General features: G+C 29.0%; 1 protein-coding gene across 1 annotated transcript in view; it reads right to left on the bottom strand.

Annotated features, from left to right (window-relative positions):
• Window positions 1-364: 364 nt before the first annotated feature.
• LOC111624665 (UPF0183 protein C16orf70 homolog) overlaps window positions 365-27013 on the bottom strand; it is a 48119-nt gene continuing 21470 nt past the window's right edge. Inside the window, exons 2-13 of the mRNA XM_023367572.1 lie at window positions 24107-24189; window positions 14729-14812; window positions 12825-12868; window positions 12552-12631; window positions 8886-8965; window positions 3647-3753; window positions 3448-3560; window positions 2123-2199; window positions 1897-2037; window positions 1574-1771; window positions 1370-1501; window positions 365-722 (exon numbers count right to left, since the gene is read on the bottom strand). Of these exons, the coding sequence (XP_023223340.1) occupies window positions 675-722; window positions 1370-1501; window positions 1574-1771; window positions 1897-2037; window positions 2123-2199; window positions 3448-3560; window positions 3647-3753; window positions 8886-8965; window positions 12552-12631; window positions 12825-12868; window positions 14729-14812; window positions 24107-24189 (1187 nt within the window). The 3' untranslated portion in view covers window positions 365-674. The remainder of the gene's footprint in view (window positions 723-1369; window positions 1502-1573; window positions 1772-1896; window positions 2038-2122; window positions 2200-3447; window positions 3561-3646; window positions 3754-8885; window positions 8966-12551; window positions 12632-12824; window positions 12869-14728; window positions 14813-24106; window positions 24190-27013) is intronic.

Below are 27013 nucleotides of genomic sequence, written 5' to 3'. Positions count from 1 at the left end.
ATAATATTATTTTAGATTAAATATTAAAAAATGTTTAAGAAGCGGGTTTAGGTTGACTCGGATTAGAGCTTCTCCCCCGATTAACCGCGCTTTACGCTAACAGTAAATGTTTTGTTTTTCTTGTATTTTTAAATGAAAACGGCCCGTCGCAAACGTGTAAAACGAGACGTGACGATATTAATAATACGATATTGGCAACGATAACGCGCGTTAAAAATGGCAATATTAGTAACATCGAAGCGAACGATAACATCTAATCTACGGAATTCTCGACTCGAATCCAACGTAACCCACTCGATAAAAGTAAACTTGCCTGTGTTTTTTCCGGGAAGCGAAGGTCCTCAATGTTACAGGCACGCGTGGCAGAGAGAGAGATTTTTTGCATGACTTTACAATCACAAATTACGTTTGTTTCTTCTTCGAACGTTCTGCATATTACAATTGTGCATATTGTTTTTTTTTTCTGGTCGACTCGCTGTTCGACCCGGTTACGGCCGAAGGCGCGGAGTATTTGCAGAAATTTGGAACGACGTTCGATGTCGGGTCGAAGAGAGTGTCCGGGTGAGCAAAGATATCCAGAAGATGGGATCGGATGAGCACCATGAAGGATCCGTCCGGACGACGGCAATAAATATCGTTTAGGCTATTTACACTTCTGTTTGGTTCCCTCGTCTTTATCTCTGGTACAGAGTCACGGAGGCAATGTGGTTGCTGGACATTATCTGCACGAGGAAAAATAGTCACACTATTAGTGCCCATCCTCTGTTTTAAGTCGCCTTCCGACGGGCTCCTTTTACGTTACGTTTACTCGTAACGCCTTCTTATGTCGACCAGACGTAACCTAACCCAAGAAGAGCCCGTCCGAACGCAGCCTAAATCTTACATTAAGCAATAAACCCGTCCGAACTTCGTTACGGCACGCTCGGATTTTCCGTAACCGTGGCTAATTATAAATACACCGTTCCATTTATTATCGTAACAAACTTATGGCGTCTACGAAATTTCGGAATTACTAACTGCTCTTTAAAATTGGTTGTGGCGGACCCGGGTTCCGCTTACGGGGCGTGGCAGAATTCTCTGACAAACGACAGAGTATCAGGCGTGTCACACGCACCAACTGCCGTAAATCAGGCCTGCTCTAAATATTTGGTTCAAAATAATTAAACTGTTTGAAGTTTAACCGTAACGATGTTCGTTTTACAATTTTACGCAATCTCTTTCGTTATACTAATTAAAAATCGCCCCCTCCGAGATTTGCCACCACCAAACACGAAATTCTTTCTTCCGCGTTACGCAAGTTCCGAATATGTATGTACAGTACGTCGAATAAACGTAACTCGGGGGGGAACTGTTATAAAAGGGAACTTACTTCGAATATCATATCTTGATAACCGTAACAAAAAGTAGAACCGAACGGGTTAGTAGAGTTGAGAGAATTGCTCCTGTTGAGTACGACCGGCTGTTCGTCCGGTTTTATTAACCTGTCTTGTATCGTGTCCCACTGAAAAACGTAAATTTTAATTTCTCGGTAAAGAAACGTCTCAAACGGTTAAAAAAATAAACTCGGGTTTACCTTGGTGAAGGCGGAAATGAGTTGCACGTTTTGATCGGTGACGTCCACCAATATTGCACCCTGCGAGTCGTTGGACTGCGAATTTATAGGAATAGAGAAATTACACCGAAAGTACATGTTGAAGTTGTAATGTCCGGGATAATTCGTGTGCAGAATGAATTTCTTCGCACGATGACACTTGGAATCGAACAGAATGTCCTGTAAGAGGAGGGTGGAGCCATCGCATTAATTACGCCATTCGATAACGAACAGGCAGATGGAAAATTTTTTGAAAATTGTACTGGTTTTATGCGAGAGTGAAAAGGTTACATACTAAGACTAACCATTCCTAAAGTGGTGTAGTTGAAAAAGTAGTCGGAAGATGTGGATGCCACGAATCTGTGGGGCCGAGGAGAGTGAATCTTCATTTTGTCTTCGGCTTTGAAAAATATCTTGGGGGGAGATCCCAGAAGAGACGTTATGTCCTGCCACCATTCCATTGTTTTTATTTACAATATTTTTAAATGGTAAAACTGCTCGGTTAAAAACTAGGAAGAGAAATCTACTTACTTGAGCCGTGTTGCCGAATGTTATCGTCTTGGTTATTGTCTGCCTTTTTAATTCTCTCGACTTTTTCTGAGCGGGAGCTAAACGTAAAAATCAACAACGGAATTTTTAATTACGCTTAATTTATTTACATCTTCGTCGGTGGCAAAATTCTTGAAAATATTACGGACGAGGAGAGTTTAAACTTATTTTCTACTACGCGATATGTCCGCCCTCGATTGACGGAAGGTGGGATAAAAACGTTTAAGACTACAAAAACTCTGTACTTGGTAGCGTGAACAGACAACTGTATGGATTAAACAACTCCACAAAACTAACTGCTAACTTCTTAAAAGTCGATGAACTTAAACAACTAACTAATAAGGATTCAGTCGACAGTTTACCGCTCTTGTTACGTCACAAAAGTTTAATCGCCCGTGTATTTTATACTCGACGTAACAAATCCTCTATTCACGCAGCCTCCTCGCAAGCAAATTGAAATATGATAACTGATGAGAGCCTCTAATCGCGTCAGGAAATATAACGCGGAGAACTTAATACTAATAAAACAATGTTAAGGTTCTTTGCACATCGATTAGTTTCAATTACCGCCAGGACCGTTATTTTTATTAAAATTCTAGAAGAGACAAAGACCATCTCTTCCCAATTTTAAACTTCTAAACATAATCGTGTATATCTTAAAATCACATCACTCGACATTTTATCTTCGGTCCAATTTATAATTGAAAATTTGGCACCACAAACAGCTTTCGCTTAAATTGCAACAAAAATAATAAAAGTATCGGTTGATTTTCAAAAAGGTAACTTAAAATTTTGAAAATTTAACATAATAAAATCGCAAGAAACTAAGCAATTTTACCTTAAATAATAAAGGTAAACGGTTATCATTTTATTATTCTTGATATGGCTAATTTGTAAAATGGACGTAACGAAGCAAAAGAAGTGGCAACTAAACATCCCAGTTCTTTCCCTATTTATTATTAGTGAGGGTGCGGCCGACGTTTTCAACGCGAAAACGTGTACGTCGGACGTTCAGCACCGCTTTCCTAAAGGCCTAGAAGTTTGGCAATGGTGTTTGGGACGTCGAGCATGATTCCACTGACTATCCGAACACCATTGTCAAACATCTAGGCTTATAGGAAAGCGGTGCTGAACGTCCGACGTACATGTTTTCGCGTTGAAAACGTCGGCAGCAACCTCTCTATTTTGTGCGTTAGAAACTGCTTTCCAATAATCTATTTTCCTTTCTAATTTGTTATTTTAATTTCAGCTTTATGTATTGAAGTATTTCGTGAATTAATTATTTCGCTAAAATTATTAAATTTTACCTTCTGTTATAAGATACAACTTCAGCCCCAGCGTTTTGTCTTTTTTACGTAAAACTTCTAACTTCTCCAAGTAGCAATAATTATAGAAGCAGGTCACCGGCATGGCGGGAGGTCTGGAGAAAATACATAATTAGAATTATACTTATGCAAAAGTTAAGCCAACTACCATGCCAACAAAAGTTTTAGAAGATTAACTCACTTAGGATCCATATAATTATTCCCGCTATATATGCACATTTTGGTAGAAACGACGACAGAAGCACCGTTCGGAAAATGGAGGCTTCTTAGTCCCGGCGTGTACCGTGGCTGTCAGTAAATTTTATATTAAAAAATATAAATTTGTCAAATTATTTAAGAAACGAAAAATATTAAATTAATAAAAGTTCATAAAATTACATCAAAATATCTTCTTAACTTTAATTTCAGAATACAATTAAACTTCAGGTCTACTTAGAACTTATCAATGCGACTTTACTATAGATATTTAAATGTAGTGCATTATATTAACCTTTTGTCCATTTAATCCGTACTGTAGAGCTCAAATAATTTTACCATCGCTTGAGAATAGGGTGGTCGATTACACGATAAGTAATATGTTCACACTTGGAGGGAGTCCCAAATATATTAAATTTCATTATTATAATTAAATATTTATAAATACAGTACTGTATTAAACAGATCGTGGAAGGATCCCAAAATTGGCTGGACTTTTAATTTGTTACTGCCTAAATAAATCGTATAACCCAGGATATCAAAACGGAAAGAACAAGTAAATCATTAAATTAATCCCTTTTCTTAATGTAGTTTTTTCTGAACAGTATTATTTAATAATTAATCAAATAGCAATAATTATAGTTAAATTATAATAAAGATTAAATTAGTTTAAATAGTCATTTCAACTGCAGAAATCTGACTTTTATACATATAAGAAAAAAAATCTCATTAAAGCTGTGAGAAATTTGGAACCAAAACTAAAAAGTATTAAAATAAAAGACAAATTAATTTTCGATAAAATATAAAATAAAATTAGAATAACTGAGTACCAATAAATTAACATTTAGAGATAAATGCTATACAGATATTTAAGAAATTCTTTTTTATCTTATAAAACAGTATTTTATAGAATTTGAAATTATCATCCTGTACATTAATTTTCTGTAATGTCTACCAGATTAACATTATTAATGTAATTATTATTTAAGCGTGGACTATAATGTAAGAAGTTCTAAAAGACAAGCTCAAAGTACTATAATCAATAAAATAACCTTTCATAAATGTATGATTACATGATTAATGATTACAGATGTAATAATAATTTTAAAACATGTTTTTGACATTTAAAAACCTTCATAATTTTAACTTTATTGCATTTAAAAAGGTTATTCCTATGTTCCCACAATTAATTTTATTAACCAAATCACATATTTGACCAAAAGAAAAAAGTAACATGGCAAAAATTTGTAAAGTTATGGAATAAAAGAGTGATAGAGTCTGGCATTGGTGAAATAATTTTTATTTGAAAAGAATAAAAACTGCATTGAGATTTGTATTAATACTTTATATATTGAATGGCCAAAGTTAAGGCAGTGACCTACCCACTCTGGGTATCCAGGATAAAATTCCGACAGGAAGAAAACATTTTGGGGGTCCTTCTAAAAAACACAGAGAACATTTTGAAGTCCTTCTGGATGCATCAGGCCCCATCCCTTGCCACCTTGCCAAACCCAAAACAGGCCTGGTAAAAGGCCTTGTTGTTGCCAATGGCATGGAAAGAGTTTAAAAAATATTAATTTGTGTAGTAACTTTCACTTTACACTTTTTTAGATAATATATACAAATGCAAAATTTCATAGTTTCTAAGATTATATCATTATAATTTCATTCTCAACTCAAAATTTCTTTCAGTTTACAACAGATACCAGTTATATTCAACTGATGAAATGAATTTAAAGATTTCAATTTTATTTTTAAAAAACATTTATAAAAGTAAGGAGTTTTTAATTTATTAATTTGTCAATGAAGATGCAAGAGCCCAGATTTAGTGAACCTTTTTTGGCTATAACCTTTTTCGCATTTGTTTTATAAAATAAAATGAAATAACGCTTAAACTCATATGGAAAAAAAATCTTTTTTCCACAACACTTAATAAAAAACTGGAAGGATATGATCATATCTTTCTCCAGATTCACTTTGACACATCTTCCTAATGTGTCCCCCGGAACCAACAATTGAAATTCAACTATTGGCCTGACGTAAAATAATTCCTAATAAGGTCATGGGAAAAACACATGAAGGACCCACTAATAAAAAGGAGGAGGTCGATGACAGTCAAGAGTTCACCGTAATTGATAATTCTGTGAACTGGTGTGCTTGCCGATCTCTTTTGGATACTGCTCAAGCCGTTGCCCATCCTTTGCCCTTCTTAAGACATCAAAAGACTTCCATCCTTTCGATTCATCAAAGCTACTTTCAAACCTTGTGGACAAGGAGNTCCTAATAAGGTCATGGGAAATATCCATGAAGGATCCTCCTCATAAAAAGGAGGGGGTCAATGACAATCTGAGTTTGCTGTCATCGATAGTTCTGTAAACTGATATGCTCGCTGATCTCTTTAAATACTGCTCAAGCCATCGCCCATCCTTTGCCCTTCTTAAGACATCAAAAGACTTCCATCCTTTCGATTCATCAAAGCTACTTTCAAACCTTGTGGACAAGGAGATCCACCAATTCTGCGATAAAAACAAAAAGGGACCAACTTCTACTAACTAAGGTATTTATTGATGCACAAACAATTGTAAACTCTCTTGGTCAGGGTTGTGATATCAATAATAAGTTTTATAACTAGAATCCGCTAAGCATCTAAAACCAACATATGTATATAGTCTTTTGAGCACTATATAGTGTAAATACATGCACACTTAGCAATCGTTGCCCATCCTTTGCCCTTCTTAAGACATCAAAAGACTTCCATCCTTTCGATTCATCAAAGCTACTTTCAAACCTTGTGGACAAGGAGTACATCGATCCACCAATTCTGCGATAAAAACAAAAAGGGACCAACTTCTACTAACTAAGGTATTTATTGATGCACGAACAATTGTAAACTCTCTTGGTCAGGGTTGTGATATCAATAATAAGTTTTATAACTAGAATCCGCTAAGCATCTAAAACCAACAGATGTATATAGTCTTTTGAGCACTATATAGTGTAAATACATGCACACTTAGCAATCTTCACCTTAAGTTTATTCAGTTTTATATAGATTTCAGTTTGTATATAGTTTTGTAAATAGTAGGTAAATAAATGGGTATTTGTTAAATGATAAATTTGTTGTGGAATGCACTTCTTCCAATTGTCTCAATCCATCTCCATTCTGAGTCCAAGCAGCTATATACACAACCGCTCACGTGGTAACATAATAACTAATGGCCATCGCAATTTCTGTGTCAGTTAAGACACGGTGGCATCAGTCCTGACATAGCATCAAAGAGGTGCCGACACTGCAGTCACAAAGATATGAAATAGACAGGTGAATATATGAAGAGGAACATAGCACTTATTGAATTCGAATAAGTGATTATGAAGATTTTCTTCTCTTTTTCATAAATTAGATCTTGCATATAAGAGAGACATCAATAAAATAATTTTAAATTCAATGCTAAGTAAAATTTATAAAATTATTTGGCAATTTGTAATTTACTCAATATGATTTACTTTCACACGTTTTATATTTGCAATATATCAAATTTTTTGTTCATTATGGGAGATTGAGTCCTTGAAGTTCACTGCTTCACTGCATTGATTTAAATTTTTGAAAAATTTTAAAATAATAAAATTAGAAACAAAATAAAAAATTCAGCAAAAAGTAAACAATTGTAACAATCTCTAGAATGTTGTTGAATGTACAGTACTTGTTAAGATTTATATAAAGGAAATAAGGATCTTCCTTAAAACAGTGGGCGAAATGACCACTCTCATACAAATGCCAACTTTATCCCAGAGATCTCTCTCTCTCTCCCTCTCTCCAGATAACAATTGGAAAGGAAGATGAATGGACCTCACACCTTTAAAGGTCACAACTGACAAACCAAACACTATCAAAATTCAATCCCAGCTCGTCCAATGTCATTTAAACCACTACAGATTTTCATAATATATATACAAAATGAGTGAGTATGTATATTAAAAATAAAAATTTGTATTTAATTATTATCTAGTAACTAGAATTTTTAAATAAGTAAAAAGCCTGTTTTGAAGTTAGTCTGAACCAAACTTTTTGTAGTTTACTTGAATCTTTATCTTCAGGAATTAAGTAAAAATATCTTAAGAACAGTTTTAGATTTGAACTCTAAGTTGATCAACATTTGAAGAACATTTAAAATTAAAAATTTGAAGAAAGTCATTTTCCTTTCCATTGTGTCCAATCACTAGGAACAAAAAAATTTATTTCACAGACAACCTTTTATTAAAAGTTTGTTCCTGGTGGGTTGAATATGATGACTTAGTTTCTTCAAATTTTTAATTTTTTAAAAAATACAGTCAGTCATTTTAATTAAATATTTTAAACTGTTTTTCAAATTTTTATACTATTTATGTGATATTTCAGCATTGTATCATTGTTTTATACCAGGGGTCGGAACCTGCGGCTCTTTGGATTGAAGCTGCGGCTCTTTAGTTCCATACGCAAATATTTATTTTATCAAAAAAAAAAAACATTTAAAAATCGTTCTGAATCGATTAACGAGGATTAGGCACCGATTCTATCTCTCAGCCATTTGTACTCGCTTTTCACCGCACCCCTCCCCCGTGACACGCGTCGTCACTGTCGTCAGTCCGTCGGAAGCTCTCGAATGACACCGTCGTCGGATGTTTCTATTATCTAATTTGTTGTGAAAAACACTACTTATATATGAATAAATAGATATTTTTTCTTATGAATAAATAGATTAGTTTTTTTTATCAAAAAACTTTATTTATGCGAGTACTATTTATTGTTGGCAAGAAAAAATTTTGTGGCTCTTTAAAAACTTTGAAATTTTGTAAATTGTAATTTTGGCTCTTCCGACTCAAAAGGTTGCCGACCCGTTTTATACAGATTTTTAACTATTTAAAAAAAATTAAATTTTTAAAATATTCATATTACAAATTTTTAAGAGGGGAAAAAATGAAGGAAATGCATATATTGTAAAAAGACAAATATGACTATAAATAATTTTTAACATAATTTATAATGTTTATACACATTACTAAATGACAAAATTTGTTTTATCTCACAGAAATATTATAATTCAGTAAAATGTTCATTGGTGACTAATAAAAACAAAAATAAATCTTAAAAAGTTAACAAAAACATATTTAACTACACATAAAATCAGTTAATATTAAAAACGATTAGAAAAACAAATTTGATAATTCATATGTTTTCTTAAAAATTTTACCTGAAACTTAGAATCAACAGGAAATGAGAAAGACAGGCCTCTGAAGTTTAATATGTACAACTGTTGAGATGCATCGTATTCTGTAAATCATATAGAAATATAAACAACTTATTTACATCATAAGCATATTTATAGCAAGTCCTGCAAACATCAAAATTTCATTCAATTTCAAACCTGAGTTGATAGTTTGACTTTAATTTTAGAGTAACTTTAGTTACTCTAACTAAAATTAAAGGTAAGAAGGTTAACTGTAAAATTTGATTCAAAATATCACATTTTTCTTTAAATTTATTATTATACTTGTTAGAAAATTATAAAAATTTAAAAGTATATCATGTTAAATAATGACAAAAGTATATAAATGTAATGATATCTTTGGCATGCCTTATAAATTATACAACATAGAAATCACTATTAATTTTTCACGCATATGTCCACAGATGTAGCAATAAATGAATATACAGTATTTGAAATTATGTACTAAGATAATCAATAAAATTACTGAATATTGAAAATTTAGCACTAGTAAAATTAATGATATAAATAGGATAAAATACTAAATATCTTCTTTACTTTGTCAATCTTTTATTGATCTAAAACAAAATACTCTAGCAGTAAATTGCCAGTAGTATACTTGCATATATTACATAAATACAGTTCTTAAAATTGACAAGAGGTTATTTTTAATTGTTCTAGCTATAGAAGTTTAAACTAAAAGTGAATAAATTATCTTATAATTTATAGTTTAAACTTCATTACTACAATTTTAATTATTGTGAAATGACTTATTTAGCAAAACTTTTCCTTTATAAGTAATATTTAAATCAAGTAACTATATTGAAATCAAAAAATTTAAAATAATAAAGTAAAAGAATGGTGTATGACGATGAAAATAATAAAATTTTTTATTTTTATTTTATTTTGTGTTTTTTTGGTTGAAAAAGTAAAGGAATGAAAATTGAAAATGTAATCTTTCCAGCTTATTTTTATAAAAAAAGTACTTGAAACTATTGAAGGAGTCACAACTTTTAAACCAAGATGAGCAAAAGATGCTTTTACTTAGCTTGGTTCAAAAGTTTGTAAACAAGCACAGTTGTTCTGTTTGAATCATTAGGATATTAACATCCAATGTAAAGGACTTGAAGATGCTTAATTGTATTAAATAGGTGTGACTTCTCCAATAGTTTTAAATTTTCTTTCTAATGCAATCACATCATATTGTTTGTTCATGATTTATCCTTCTGTTTCTATTCCATTTTTTTAAATTTCAATTGTTGTTATTTTCTAGCAATTCACACATTTCTAAAAATACTAGCCAATCAACAACTTTATTTTACCCAGATGCATTTCGGAAATTACAATATTTCCCTCCTTGATGGGCTCTCGTTCATACAGGCTAAACAAGGCGCACAATTTTCAATATTCCAACCATTTTTTACTAATTTCCATAATAAATCATTCTTTCCTTAACTATAAATATTATCCATAGTCCTTGCCGTCATTACCTTCCATTAGGTAATGACAGTTGGAAATGTTTGTGCCTTGTTTAGCCTGTATGAAAGAGTCCACTGAGGAGGGAAATATTGTAATTTCTGAAATGAATCTGGGTAAAATAAAGTAGTTGATTGGATAGTATTTTTGGAGTCTGAATGTGATAATTCTTAGAAAATAATGGTGTTTGAACCAGTTACATATTGAAATTGTTTATTCATGTTTCATGGTTTTTCTAGATTATATATTATAGGTGTACATTAAACTGATATTCATTCAAACAAATATATTCATTTTATTATATTCTGTAAGCAAATTTTATAAACATATATCCAAAAGAGGTTATTATTCAGGAACTCATTATCCTAATTGCATTCTAGTATATATATATTAATAGTTTAATTAAAATTAGAATATCACAATCTAATTACATAATATATGCTATGGTTTCTTTAAAAAACAATGAAAATCCATATTTCCAATAGCATAGTATAAGAGATAATTAGTCGTCTCCACACACCAGAATGAGATGTAAATAACACTTACATTAAACCTGGTAAGCGGAGTGGTTGTGTAATAGGATAGCTAATGTTTTCAAGGCACATTTAATCCACATTTTAAATCATTATACAGTATGATAGCCAAGAAACGCCAGGTCAGTATAGCATACAGAAGATGCTAAACCATTTTCCAAATACTACGTAACAAAAAAGATCCTCCGAACCCAGTCAGACTATCAGGAATATACACCATCCCACTCAGAGACCACAGATTCGACAGAGATATGGTTTATATTGGCTCCACCAAACATACATTGGGGATAAAGATTAAAGAACATAGAGGTTACATACAACACAACAGATTTACAACGGTTCTCTAAACATATGCCACCGACCAGGAAATCACGGCAGACTTTAATGCAGCACACATTATCCGCACTACCAACCACCCAGAGCTTCTCAAATTCTTGGAGGGTATGGAAATATTCAGAGCAGGATGTAGCAAATAATGCATCAATTTTAAACAGGAGATGGCCCTTTCAACAGCATGGCAGATCCTGCTAGATGATAATAATTAAAAATTTCAATCAACATCAATAAGAAGTGCATGTGCTTTACATAAAATATTGCTCGTTTCATTTAAAACTCCTGGAAGGTTTCCACGTGTGATGATTCAAATGGCAATCTTTTCAAAAGGAAATATTTGATTCGTAACATTCAGCTTCTTTTTTACACAAAAAACCTGAAAAACAGCCCAGAAGGGGCCTCAAAAACGTTAGCTATCCTATTACACAACCACTCCAGTTACCAGGTTTAACGTAAGTGTTATTTATATGAGATAATTTTGAAGGTCATTGCACACACACACACAATGAACTTGAATTCCATTTGGAAGACTCTGCAGAGACCAAAAAGACTGCTACCATTTTAAATTACTTTTATTATTATCCAGGAATGTTACAATGTACATTAAAATATTGGAAAACCATCCAAGTTTTCCAATATTTTAATTTGCCCATCATTACAAGTTTTCAATGTGTGCACTCAGTGTCATACAGTACCCATCTGACCAATACTCATCCTCCCTATGCTTGCTATGGCATATCAGTTGTTACTCCACTCCCTGCAGCCACAATTCTATGGCTCATGAAGATTACACATGACTGATTCCAAATTTGCAAACTGTAGAACACAAAATGCCTTCTCTATTGTGGAGTTACAATTTTTGTTTATAATGCATCCTAAAGGCAGTAGACAAAATGTTCAAATGCAGATGGGAGATGAAACTCAGACGTTTAGGTCATGTACTTCTTAGGTAATAATATAATTAAAGTAATTTGAAATGGTAGCAATCATTTTGAAGACCATGTATTACAGATTAAATGCATAGAATCTAGCTAACTGACCCACTCCAAACTGCTTATTGCTACTAGTGTTGCATAAATCAATAAAATTGCCCAGTATAAACAAATGAACAAATGTTATATGTAAGTACTGTACATATTCTATTGTTTGTACTGCAAGCATTTACTCAATATACATACTATTTATTTAAGTGTGCAGTATTTTATTAGTCACATAATTCAATTTAAACTTAAATCAAGATTGATAATTGCAAGAATTTATAACATAATAACATTTGTAACATAATAAAATTAACTGCAATTTATAATACCTCCAGGATGTGTTGCTCCAAAGGAATGATCGATCTGGTCTAAAGTAGGAGGAACTTCAGGTGAACAAAATGGTATTCCACTTAAAAAAATAAGTACAAAAAGTAAATTAATAATTATAGAACAAAAAATACTTTAATATGTTATAATTTTAAAATATAAGATTTATGTTGTCAGTAATACATATTATACAGTATTATACCTTAAAATATGAGTTTCAACAAATAAATTTTTAAGAAACAGCAGAGAATATCATTAAATTTAAAGTAACTTACCAATATTTTAATTTAACTTTATTCATACTATACACTTCTATGATCTGTTTAAAAAAATTTAATATTTTATTCTTAATGTTTAAAAGTAAATATTTAAAATCTAATTCATTTAAATACTATTAGTCAAACTTGCAGGCTTGTCATACATGAGACAATGAAAATGGTCTAAATAGCATAATAAACATATTCCAAGATGCATTTAGTCTATGTTACTTAGCCCTCTTCAGTTGAATATAGGTCTGAAGTACAAGAAATTGTTTTAAGACAATACAAATATAACATCAACAAGCATACAAAACATGTTTGAAAAATCAACAAAACCAGTTAAAATATGGCATTTACAACTATTAAAGGAACCTTAGGATTTGGTGCCAATCACATTTAACCAAACTAAATCATCAATACATTTAAAGCAGAATGTTGTCATGTTTTCACATGTACTGAACAATACATGATAAAATATATGCCACACCATCTAAAATAGTCTTCCCTTATATGGTGTTACTATAATTCACAATATTTCATGATCTTGGAGATGTAGAATATTCAAGGAGTTTTTTCTGGTGTTCTCCTATACACTGTGATAGACATATTCAAAAGGTGTTATTTGGGTGGTGTTGACCTCATTAAAAATTGTATCCACTTAATTTTTTGAACACTTTAATTCTATAGTAATATAATCTAGGTACAGCATAATACTGTAATTTAATTTAGTTGGATAACCAGACTAATTTTCCTATTTACTCCTAGTATCCATATTATACCAAAATGGTTACTGTACTATTACACCAAATTGACACCTTATTAGTCAGACATATCAACTTAATTCCTTGAATATTCTACAACTCAAGATTATGAAATATTGTAAATTATAATACACATATAAGATTAATAAAGCCAATCACTGCTGTATGTCATCAGGCTATATAACAGTTATATTAATAATAAATTACCAAACAATTTGACCCTAGAGGGAGGCCTTGGGAGCCATCTTGTAATAAATTTAATAATTATAATTTTAATTAAATAATTAAATTAAACTGGAAGAAAAGAATTGGCCTGGAGTAGGACTCAAACCTGCAACTGCTGCTTACCATGCAGATGCATTGCCAATTATGCTACCCAGCACATATATAAACAAACAACTTGTTTTTTTATATATATGCCTTGCAAGGGTATACAATGGATCCTGGTAGCATAATTGGATCCTGGTAGCATAATTGGCAATGCATCTGCACGGTAAGCAGCAGTTGTGGGTTTGAGTCCCATTCCAGGCCAATTCTTTTCTTCCAGTTTAATCAAAATTATTTAATTAAAATTATAATTACTAAATTTATTACAAGATGGCTCCTAATGCTTCCCTCTAGGGTTAAATTATTTGGTAATTTATTATAAATATAGCCATTATATAACCCAATGGCATATGGCAGTGGTTGGCTTTATTATTATAATGTATTGGTTTCTCATAGTGTTGTTTATTCACATATAAGAGATTATTTTAGATGGTGTGGCATTTTATCATGTATTGCACATGTAAAGTGTAATGTTGTCATATTTTTATATGTATTGATGTTTGGTTATATATGATTGGCACCAAATCCTAAGGTTGCTTTAATAGTTGTAACTGCCATATCTTAACTGGTTTTGTTGTTTTTTCAAATGTGTTGGTATGCATGTTGATGTTATATTTCTATATTGTCTTAAAACAATTTCCTGTATTTTAAGATCTATATCCAACTGAAGAGGACTAAGTAAGATAGACAAAATGCATCTTGGGATATGTTAATAAAAATGATCTTAATAGCATAGTAGTCTCATGTATGATAAGCCTGTAAGTTTAAATACAATATAATAGTATAATATATATATTTAGGTAAGAAATGGTTTAATAATCATTGAAATACCTTTAAGCTCTGAGATTTTGGTTCAAAAATTAATCTTATTCCATCTTGGGAGAGGTTTATTACTAAATCCATCGATAAAGGATTCTGAAATTGTATTAAATTATTTTAAGAAAATATCTAATAATAAATTTTGAGTGTATTGCTAGCATAATTCACCTTTTCTCGACTTTCCATGTTATTAATGTACACTTACTTTCTTCTACTGGGTGATTAATGAAAAGTTAATTTGCAAATTGGGCTAGGAGTCAGTAAAATCATGGTGACATCACAATATAAACTTATACTTAAATATAGATTACAGTGTAAGTTCAAGTGTAAAATTAGTCTGACAATTCAGTGGCAGCAATGAAAAATCTTACAATGTTATTTATAATTTTAGTTGGTTTAATACTTATTGAACCTTTACAAAAAGATTTGAAAGTTGAGGAGCTGGGATTGCAAATTTAAAAACTGAGGTACAAGAGTCAGAATTGGCAGTTTACATACTAACTCCACAGTCTTGTTTAAGACTTAGACTCAGCACTAATGCTGTCAACAACCACAGTAACTGTATGCTGGCCATTTTGCTAGCATCCCACTATGCATTGTGAAAGCACATTTAAGTCTCAAATATATATTTACAACAGATTTGAGAGATAACTTTTGATACTCTAAATATATAAACTGGCAGTGCATGACAAGTCAATCAAGTCAATTGATCAACCACCAACCCAATAAACTTTTCATTTGATCAGTACAAAATTGCCATTATAAGAATCACCAGTAAAGATTGTAAATCATTTTCTGAAACTTGTGATTTTTCCAAAGAAAATAACTTTCTTCTGTAAATTTCATATTTCTAAGATAAGAAATTCTCTCATTTGCCAAGAAAATAACAAATTAACCTACTTTATAAAAAAAATTAATAAAATATTAAAACAGAAAGCAGTAATTAATAAATTGAAAACTAATATAGATCTAAAGTACATATCAATATTAATTTACTTAAAAAAATAAATGTAATTTAAGTTTAAAATATCATAATTCAACTTTAAATCTTAAAAACTTATTAATAAACAAGAATGAGACAGATTTTTCTCTGCATAGCTGACATAGGGGTTATCTGTTTAAATTCTAAGCAGACACTTAATGAGCTACTTAATATTAAATCTTATCAAATATGTCGTTTCCTACACAAACGATTAAATCCTAATTATAAATAAACAAACTACATGAAAAAATTCATTTATGGAATTTAATCAACTTTAAAACTAAAATGAAGATAGTGGAATAAAAATTAAGTTTAATAAATCAGATTCTTTCATTATATTAAAGAAAACAGACTTAAAAATTATTATTCATAGTTCAACTGAGATTTCTCTATCAAAGAACTTTAATACTAAAACCAAAGTTTTAATTGCAAATAAAAAATTGTTCATTCATTTCCTAATGAAAATACTTAAAATTTTTAATTTTCTTTTTATCATATTTAAATAGGCTTAATAATAATAATTATGAACATTTGAATGTACCACAGAAATTATAACAAGCATGTATTGCAGTTAGTAAGCAAAACGCAAAGAAAACGTGACCCACAACACTGGCTAGATGCCAATGACTACTTTAAAATAGGTCATTCTATAATATACTATCAATAATTTAAAAAAGATTAAAAGTTCAAAATATACATTTTTATTAATACATTAAAATTCATAACCTTTACTTTAAATTTTAATTTTATAGACATAATTTAGTAACATTCTTACAATTTAAACATTGGCAATTTTTTCTAAAATTAATTTTCTAGTAACACAATTCAGACATTTACAATAAACTCAATTAACAAACAATATAAACTAAGAATTAAACTTTGAATAAATTACTTAATAATCCAAAGAAAAGGAAATGAGTCAGACAAAAAATATTTTTGGCCCAATATTATATCTAAATTGTATTTCACCCATTTCATTTTTCAGTCTGTACCCATTGTACATTAAGTTGAATCCACAACAAAAGATGGCCAGTCAGTGATGGGTGGGGTCCAACATGTCAGGGACGACTGCCACTAAAAGTTTCTGGAGTTCCCTTAAATTTAAATTTCCAAGGCATTTAAATCTGTCCCTAGTCCAAAATGGACTAGGGACAGATTTAAATGCCTTGGCCATCAATACAATATCTAAATTGAACTTCTATGTCAGCAATATTATTAATCTAATTCACAAAGATTCATAAAATCCATAATGTAATGTACATCACAGAAACTATAACCATAACCAAATGCCCACTTAAAGCTGATGGGATATATTCTTCTAACAGTTAGAGAATTCATTGCATTATTTAATAATATGCATCTGAAATCCATCCAAACTCATTTCTTTTGAGGAAATTACAGAATTAAACACATTTTAAATATGCAATCCTTTTTTTGAAGTGGATATGCAATATGCAAGGATTTTTGATACATACACTATCTTTAAATATACCACACTAACCTTATAATGCTTTGAAGTTATTTTTAGAACATAACACATTTTTAGAACAAATTTTTAGAACATAACACATTTTTAGAACACATTTTTAGAACAAATTTTTAGAACATAACACATTTTTAGAACAAATTTTAGAACAAATTTTTAGAACAAATGTTTTCGATCCACCCTAGGACAAAATAACAGCAAAGCATTATAATGTTAGTGCAGTATATTTATATTAATGCTTTGTTTATAGAATAGATTTTACACTATCTTTTACTTACATCAACCTTCTGTTCACTTATCCTACAAATTTATAGTAAATGTTTTAGCTAATGATTGAATACAAATTGACTGTACAGATTTGAATATATATAAAATATTAAATTTTTTAGATAATTGAGATGCAAGAGGCATCACAGTTTTAGTTAGTAAAAACATCACATTTCAGTGTTACCACAATTTAAATATATCAAGGTTTGTTGATAATTTTTTAAGTGAATGGACTGAATTTCTAATCTCAGACTGGTAATTCGACAATCAATAATTCAAATCACTCAGTAATTATCATTTTATATAACTTTGGGCAGTCTGCAAATGTTGTTTATAATTATTTTGTACTAGACAGCGAAAAGCTGTATTTGTTATAACCTTTTCGATATGTAGTTTAAGTTAATTTATTGTAATACTTTACTTTCAGTGATAACTGTAAGATTCAGATTTCATCAATGTATAATTTATGTATTTTGATGGAAAGGAGCAATATTTGATTAATACATTAATTAATGTTGTCTAATTACTATTGTATTTTTGATTAGTAAATTTGATCATTCTATGTGTAATCATTTTCCTTAAAATATTTTGTTAAAAGTTTATTTATTGTCTGTATTCTGACAGGCAAGAACTGTCTTTGTTTAAAATATTGATTTGATTTATGTTCTTCTGTATTTTCAGTTAAAATTGTTTTCAAACTACGTGTAATCAAACTGTCTTCAATTGTACAGACTGTAAATACTGCAATTATTGTCTGTATTTGATGGCCAGGAGCTGTATCTGTATGTTTCATTTGATTCTTAATAAAACAGGCTGGGCACCCGTGAAACTTTCCCTTTTCATCCCGTTTCCTATCTTACTTTACTTTTTCCCCCTTTGCCTCTTCCCTTAATCACCTTTCCTCTATTCTTCTTCACACTCAGGCACTACCAATGAGTAGTCCCAAGTCTTCATTCCCTTTATGAAATAAAAGAAATAAAAGTCTGCAAATGTTTCTGTATATTTATCAATAGACATTCTCATATACACAATAAGGTTTCGTTTAGAATCTGATCATAGGTAGGATTAAATATTAATATTAAGCTAATCAAATAATAGTATTTAAAAAGGAGCACATAATTAACATTAGAAGCAAACCAAAACATGCTTCATTACTTGGAAGAAATAATTAAAAGATTTGTATTATGCAAAATCAGAACATTCCACTAAATTATTATTATTATGATAAATATAAATTCAGTAATATAATGCAAATTATTCACTTGACTATTTTTAAAATTATAACAAGCATGTATTGCAGTTAGTAAGCAAAACGCAAAGAAAACGTGACCCACAACACTGGCTAGATGCCAATGACTACTTTAAAATAGGTCATTCTATAATATACTATCAATAATTTAAAAAAGATTAAAAGTTCAAAATATACATTTTTATTAATACATTAAAATTCATAACCTTTACTTTAAATTTTAATTTTATAGACATAATTTAGTAACATTCTTACAATTTAAACATTGGCAATTTTTTCTAAAATTAATTTTCTAGTAACACAATTCAGACATTTACAATAAACTCAATTAACAAACAATATAAACTAAGAATTAAACTTTGAATAAATTACTTAATAATCCAAAGAAAAGGAAATGAGTCAGACAAAAAATATTTTTGGCCCAATATTATATCTAAATTGTATTTCACCCATTTCATTTTTCAGTCTGTACCCATTGTACATTAAGTTGAATCCACAACAAAAGATGGCCAGTCAGTGATGGGTGGGGTCCAACATGTCAGGGACGACTGCCACTAAAAGTTTCTGGAGTTCCCTTAAATTTAAATTTCCAAGGCATTTAAATCTGTCCCTAGTCCAAAATGGACTAGGGACAGATTTAAATGCCTTGGCCATCAATACAATATCTAAATTGAACTTCTATGTCAGCAATATTATTAATCTAATTCACAAAGATTCATAAAATCCATAATGTAATGTACATCACAGAAACTATAACCATAACCAAATGCCCACTTAAAGCTGATGGGATATATTCTTCTAACAGTTAGAGAATTCATTGCATTATTTAATAATATGCATCTGAAATCCATCCAAACTCATTTCTTTTGAGGAAATTACAGAATTAAACACATTTTAAATATGCAATCCTTTTTTTGAAGTGGATATGCAATATGCAAGGATTTTTGATACATACACTATCTTTAAATATACCACACTAACCTTATAATGCTTTGAAGTTATTTTTAGAACATAACACATTTTTAGAACAAATTTTTAGAACATAACACATTTTTAGAACACATTTTTAGAACAAATTTTTAGAACATAACACATTTTTAGAACAAATTTTAGAACAAATTTTTAGAACAAATGTTTTCGATCCACCCTAGGACAAAATAACAGCAAAGCATTATAATGTTAGTGCAGTATATTTATATTAATGCTTTGTTTATAGAANTCCCTTTATAAAATAAAAGAAATAAAAGTCTGCAAATGTTTCTGTATATTTATCAATAGACATTCTCATATACACAATAAGGTTTCGTTTAGAATCTGATCATAGGTAGGATTAAATATTAATATTAAGCTAATCAAATAATAGTATTTAAAAAGGAGCACATAATTAACATTAGAAGCAAACCAAAACATGCTTCATTACTTGGAAGAAATAATTAAAAGATTTGTATTATGCAAAATCAGAACATTCCACTAAATTATTATTATTATGATAAATATAAATTCAGTAATATAATGCAAATTATTCACTTGACTATTTTTAAAGCATTATATGTGAAATAACATAATAATATAGTTAAAATAAAATAAACATACTTTATAAGAGTAACAGATTATTTGAGAAATCTAGTAAAGAAAATTCTAGAACAAATTTAATTATTATTATTATTTCTAAATTATATGCAAAAAGATTCATATGAACAAATGAGAAATATTATGGCTGGCTCAAATAATGAGACGTCAGACAACTGTGTAGCCAGCTTACCTTGGCAAATACTAGAATTGTCTTTACATCTGTTTCTGCCTAATGCAAGGACCAATTTGGTTTTCCTTCTCAATAAATACCAAAAATAATCCTACAGGTAAAAGCAACAGAGATGTGGGTTAGTTATAACAACTCCTACTGTAATGGCAATAGCTAGAATTGACTATGTCCAATGCCTTAAAGACATATCCAATATGAAAATTGGATCTGGTACAGAAATTATAGTCTTATCCAGTATGGAAAATATTTTATTTTTACCAAATAATATATGGTAAAAATTATCCCCAATACAATTTTTAATACAGTTTATACTTACTGAATTTATGTTATGTTTAAATATTTAAAAGTACATACTGCAATAAATTTAAAAATTGAATTATTTTGTCAATTTATCATAACTTTTAAAAGAAAAATTATTGTAGATATCATGTGTATTGATTGTAAATTATATAGTAAGATTGATTATTTATGCATACTAGAATATTCTCAAAAAATACATATTCATAACCAGTATATAATAAAAATTAAAACTGCAAATTTATGAAAAATTAATTTGAATTTTAATATTTTACATTCTGTATTTTATTCATTCATTATTTAAGATCTGAATCATTTTATACAAGAGAAACTTAGACTAACTTTCAGCTTAAAAGAAGTAAATGTGATGCATTTGTTTTCCTGTCAAAACTGTTTATTTACTGTATTAATTTAAAATAGTTTAATTATAACAGTCAGTGATGATTATAAACCAGTTTAAGGGTGGAGCTAACCTAGACAATCGAAAACGTAAGCATTATCAATAATCAAGGCCAGACTTTTATGGAATTAAAATGCTATAGACACTGGTTTTAGGTTCTAATAAATAATAAAAGTTAAATTGATAAAGTCACAAGAAAATGTCAACAGTATGACAATTTATTAATGCTTATACCTGAATTTTACTAATCATTAAACTGCAAAAATGTAACCATTGTGTACTTTATTATACAGTATTTTCAAAGCTTCCATACAACTGTTTAGTGAAACAGCTGTTTTTGTTTTGGTCATAAATATGTAAGTTCTGTTTATTTTTCTGTTAATTTCAAATGGTTAGCAATGTAAAATTCCTATTCAATTAATTCATATTAAATTCTCAATCACTACTATCAGAAAAAAATTATTACAGTTATGTAAATAATCAAGCCTTATAATTTTTGTCAAAATACATGATTTATACAGAAGGAAAATTCTGAAATCAACTAAGTATTGATATTAATATAACTGCTACAACATACAACTATGTAATTCATAATTTAAAATCATTTTAAAGATTAGAATCTTCCATTTCAAATGGTTTATAATAGCTACATTAAACATAAAATTTATGACTTTAAAATGAAAATTAAAAATTTTTTAACATTATGTACATTTAGATTTAAATTATCATGAATTATATGACTACATTTAAGTATTCATATTAAAATACATGGCTTTCCTCAAATTTGAAATAAAGCACATTTAATTTTTTTCAATTCCTTGTTAATTAAGTTTTAATTAAATATTAATATAATGATAATTAGAAAACATTAATTCTGATTACAAAATTTCAAATAATTTTATTAAAAACTTATAATGAAAATTAATACAACTAGAAATTTTAAAGTTATTTATCCTTATTGAAAGTTCCTTAAAGAAGACTTTAAAAACTCTTTGTACAATTCTTCAAAGAAAACATTAATTAGAAAAAAATATGTCAAGTATTCTTATTTATACAAAAGCTATTAAAAAAGTATATTTTATCATAAAATATATTTCTAGTTAAAGAAAATCATGCTGATGTAGTGAAACTACAAAAACCAAGCAATGAAAATACATTATTATAGAATAAGCAATTACTTATTGTGATATTGTCACAATACCAGGCTGCAATTTTTAATCAATCAAACTTTAATTTAAAAATAAGCTCTTTATACCTGGTCTCGATTTTTATCTATCTAATTCCATTTCAAGATTAACAACGGGAGGATGGCTACAGTGAGAATGCACAGACCTGCAATTTGAAAATTGCAGACCAATAATGTTGTATCATGAGTTGAATCTATGGTATAGACAAATCTCAAGAATTCTATCACATATGCTATATTTTGTTATATAACTGATTAATAATTTTGCAGCAAAGAAATGTAACACTTCTTTGACAAAGAAGTCAATGAATTCATTAATTAATAGGTCTAACTATTATCTTTTAGAAAATAATATGCAGGTTATTTTACCAAAGACAGCATAAAAAAGAAATGATGCTAACTAACTCAATTGACAGCACTGAAATTATCAACCAAAATTATAAAAGTGTAAAAAGAGTTTCATTAAAATATAAAAACAAAGTCTATTCAAAAGGCTATACAGCCTGTTATTGTGTAATAAATTGTTTTTATATAATTAAATTTGTTTTATGGCAAAAGATTATCAGCCATTGTTATATTTATTAATTACCCAACTTGTTTGTTAATGCAGAGATAATCCACACTGTTATTGATCTGAATGACGATAAATGTTTTGTAATAAAGGAATCAGAAACTGCATGTAATTAATTAAAAACAAAATGACAACTATCATAAAAACTTTGATATAAAATATTGAATAATATGGATTTAAATGTTACATCACAAAATAAACAAAACACAAAATGTTTTTATAAACATTTTCAAATAATATGCAATTTAAACAAGTCTTTTCAGTAAGTCCTATCATGCCACAAAAACAGAGTAAAGGTCTTCCAAAATAAATGATGATATTTTACATTACTATAAATATGTTAATTATAATACAAATAGTACGGGACAAACACCAATTGATAGAGTAATAATCCAAATTCAGTCTACCATCTGCATTCAAACGTCTTGTTGTCTACTTCCTCTAGGAAGTGCTGTAAACAAAAAATGGCAATCCCACAATAAAGCAGTATTTTGTGTGTCTGCAGTTTGCAAAGTTGGAATCAGTCATCATTGTACAAAGTGAGTAATCTGCACTGCAGAAGCTGTAGAATTGTGGCTGTCATGGGAGGTGTGATGTAGGATATGCCATAGCGAGCACAGGAAAAATATGAATATTGGTTGGATGTGTGCCATGTGGTGCACAGATCGAGAATTGAAATGGTCAAACATAAAACTTAGACAGTTTTCCAATGTTTTAATGTATATTATGACATTCTCAGATAATAATTAACATAGTTACACTAATTTAAAATAATAGCATTCTTTTTGGAAGACCTGTATTTTCTTAGCCTCTTCCAATTTGAAAATATGTAAATTGCTCAAAAATATGCATAATTTATTTAAACTGTCATCTTGATTTTTATTGTTATACAATTTATACAAACTTTTATTATAGTCCAATATAGTCACAAATTTTATATATTTTTAAATAAGGAAGCACTTATAAAAAGAAATCAACTTTGTGTTCTTATAGTATTAAAAATATATTCAGACAACTTTTGTGTTTGTCTTTTAATATTGTATATTTTTATTTAAATTGCTATTTTTGGTTTTATAAATACTTATGAAATTAATTCAAAAAGCATATTTATTCTTAAATATTAAATGCTTGTAAATATAAGTATTTTTAAAAATATAAATCTACATCTTAATAAAAAACCAATTACTTACTGGCTCACTGTAAAGTACTTGTACATTTTTAATTACTTCACACTGTTTCTGTATCATCTGTACAGCTTGATTAAATATCATGCCTAAAATAAAAACACATTTCTTGTAAATAAATTGTTAGAATTGACCAATACAAAGTATTCTATAATAATTTAAGAAGAAATAATGCTCAAATTTGAATTAAAAGAGAGCATAAAATAGTATTTGTAGGCATTCTGAATGATATTTCTGCATGAAAAACTTTACTATTTCTGGCAGACTTGTGAAAAAATATGTCACAAGCATCATATTACATGCTAACTGAATGTAACAATGACTATATAAACTAATAAACACTGTTAAAATTCATCATCTACCTTTCAAAATTTATATTGGAAAATCTTTTTACAGCAAAGAAAGATAAATATGTGTTTAAAACTTCAGAAATTCCAGAAGTCATCCAAAACCAAATGATATTTTTTTAATCACTTAAACAAACAAAATGACTACATAAAAATGATAATCCCAACTCAGTTTAAATCTTAAATATGATGTCACAAATTTGGCAATACTATGCATCAATATAGGTTACTCTATTAACATTTTAAAATTCAAAGGATATGAACTGAAATCCAAAAAATCTGTCTTCATTCTTCCTTTTGTAAAGTATATTTTGTTGCAAGATATACTTTACAAAACCAGCCCGTATTCAGGTGTTAGACATACAAATAAAACCTAGCAAACTTCTTTTAACTGGACCACTTATGAGGCCCGAACCCACAATCAACTACGGATGTTTGGCGGTTTTATCCACTCAGCTACCAGTCACCAACAGATGGGAAAACTCTGAAAGTGTGTGTAAGCAAGCTTTATATTGCTCTCTTCCGTATCTTCCTCCTAGAACCAAACTTTTGGTATGTAATCTATAGTATTAAATAAATAATATCTACTAATTCCAAATAATAATGCACTAAAAAACAACAATTTATCCATAAATGCCTAACTTTGCATACCTAAATATGCATGTATCATTGTATACAATGGCAACTATTTTATAATTTTAAGAATAATAATATTGAATTTTATTAAAATATAAATTTTATTCATTAGCAACAGAAATCACTTTTTATTTTATCAAAATCTAATTATAAGCCTATTAGAAATCACTGAAAATTTTCAATTGTTTTATATGAAAAGATGGTAAATTTTTGTTACATAATGTAAATTTTACCTCTACTTCATTTGGCAATGCTTTTTCTTTGTGTCGTATAATTAGAAAATAAGATTTAAACTTTTCATTTGAGTAAGTTAATGACGCATTTGGATTTTAAATATCATAAAATAAAACTAAAATTGATAACATTAATTTGCATATCATTAACAGAATTTTAATGAACAGTTAATTAAAAATATTTTTCTTTTATAAAAACAGTAATATTTCATTTCATAATTTTTAATTAATTAATTTATGAACTTATTACAGTTAAAACCAGAAATGCTTTACTTGTTATGTGTAGCAGTCTATTTTTTTTCTTTTTGTTCAGAGAATTAAGACAAGAAACCTTTTTGAGACATCATTTGAAATCTAAATCTTTCCCTTACAAACACAAACAACATTTAAAACTAAATTTTTAACTTTGGTTGGTTCAAAACAAAGATTTGAAGAGATTTCCGATGACAGAATTTAATTCCAAAAAGTAGAAATTTATATTTCAAGGATAAATTTTATTTAAAAAAAACACAAAAAACAATGTAACCTTAGACTTACTGATGGTTATTTATCACTTAAAATATGATAGTTGTATTTTTCTTTTCTGGACTCCTTAATTAAATTTAAAAAAAAAAAAAACCACATATTTTCCTGAAGTCTAGAATCATTATTTAAATATCCTAAAAAATAATGAACTAAACACTTAACCATTGAAGCAAGTCACTGCTGATGGCTACATGAAAAATTGATTTTATATGTAAGATATTAAAGTACGTTTATCCTATTAATCCCAAAATGTCAATTAATCTCCAACCATTAGATGATGATATTTTTTCTAAAAATGAACTGTCTTCTAACAATTACAGATTAATTGATATTTTGGAATTTTGAAGACAAGATCTTTCATAAATAGCTAATGAATTGGAGATTCTTGATTATGATAAAGTGGCATTACTTTTTAAAAGAAAATTATTTCAGAAACTTGAATTTTAAATATATTTTTACAAAATTATTATTTAAATTCATTGATTTTACAAGATATCTAACTCTATGAACAGAAGATTTTAAAAGATCACTGAAGAAAGTATACTTTTAAATAGCATAGCAAAAAAAAATTAGAGTTGCAATTCATTTTTCACATTCATAATCGTCGAGGTAAGTTTTAAATCAAATTCTTCAAAATGTCCAAAGCTCAGCACCATTACATAAAAATGCAGGCAGAACAACAATTAAGACAACAGAGGAAAAGTTTGTAGACAAAGAAATGTTTCCGGTTTCCATTCGATTTTCTTCAGTTTTGATCTGAATAAATATCAATTAAGTAAATTGATATAAAGCAATTTGTACTAAAAGTAGGCAGTCAAGTTGCTCTCGAGATAGCAACTTAATATTAATAGCCTACTTTTAGTCCAATTACCTTATATCTTAAGAAGTCCACCAATAATCTGGCAACAAGGACAACATAGCCATAATTTTCCATCCAATCAAGTAAAGATGATCATAAAATTTAAAAATCTTTCATTTCATAAATGTTCCATTTTCAAACATAACCAACAATGGTAATATAAGATTAATGAGGCAAACATTTTCGGTAATCTTAAATTTTATTTCATATTTGCTGGAGTTTGATTTTTTTGATATATTATTACCCTATATCTATACATTAAATTGTTCTATCTTCAGATCAAAACTGAAAAACATTTTTCAATAAAATTTTA

This window comes from Centruroides sculpturatus, unplaced genomic scaffold, assembly GCF_000671375.1.
Source record: "Centruroides sculpturatus isolate CEXI.00-Female unplaced genomic scaffold, Cexi_2.0 scaffold263, whole genome shotgun sequence".
Classification (NCBI taxonomy): domain Eukaryota; kingdom Metazoa; phylum Arthropoda; class Arachnida; order Scorpiones; family Buthidae; genus Centruroides; species Centruroides sculpturatus.
The sequence above is the reverse complement of the archived record's forward strand: the minus strand, read 5'-3'. Positions and strand labels throughout refer to the sequence as shown.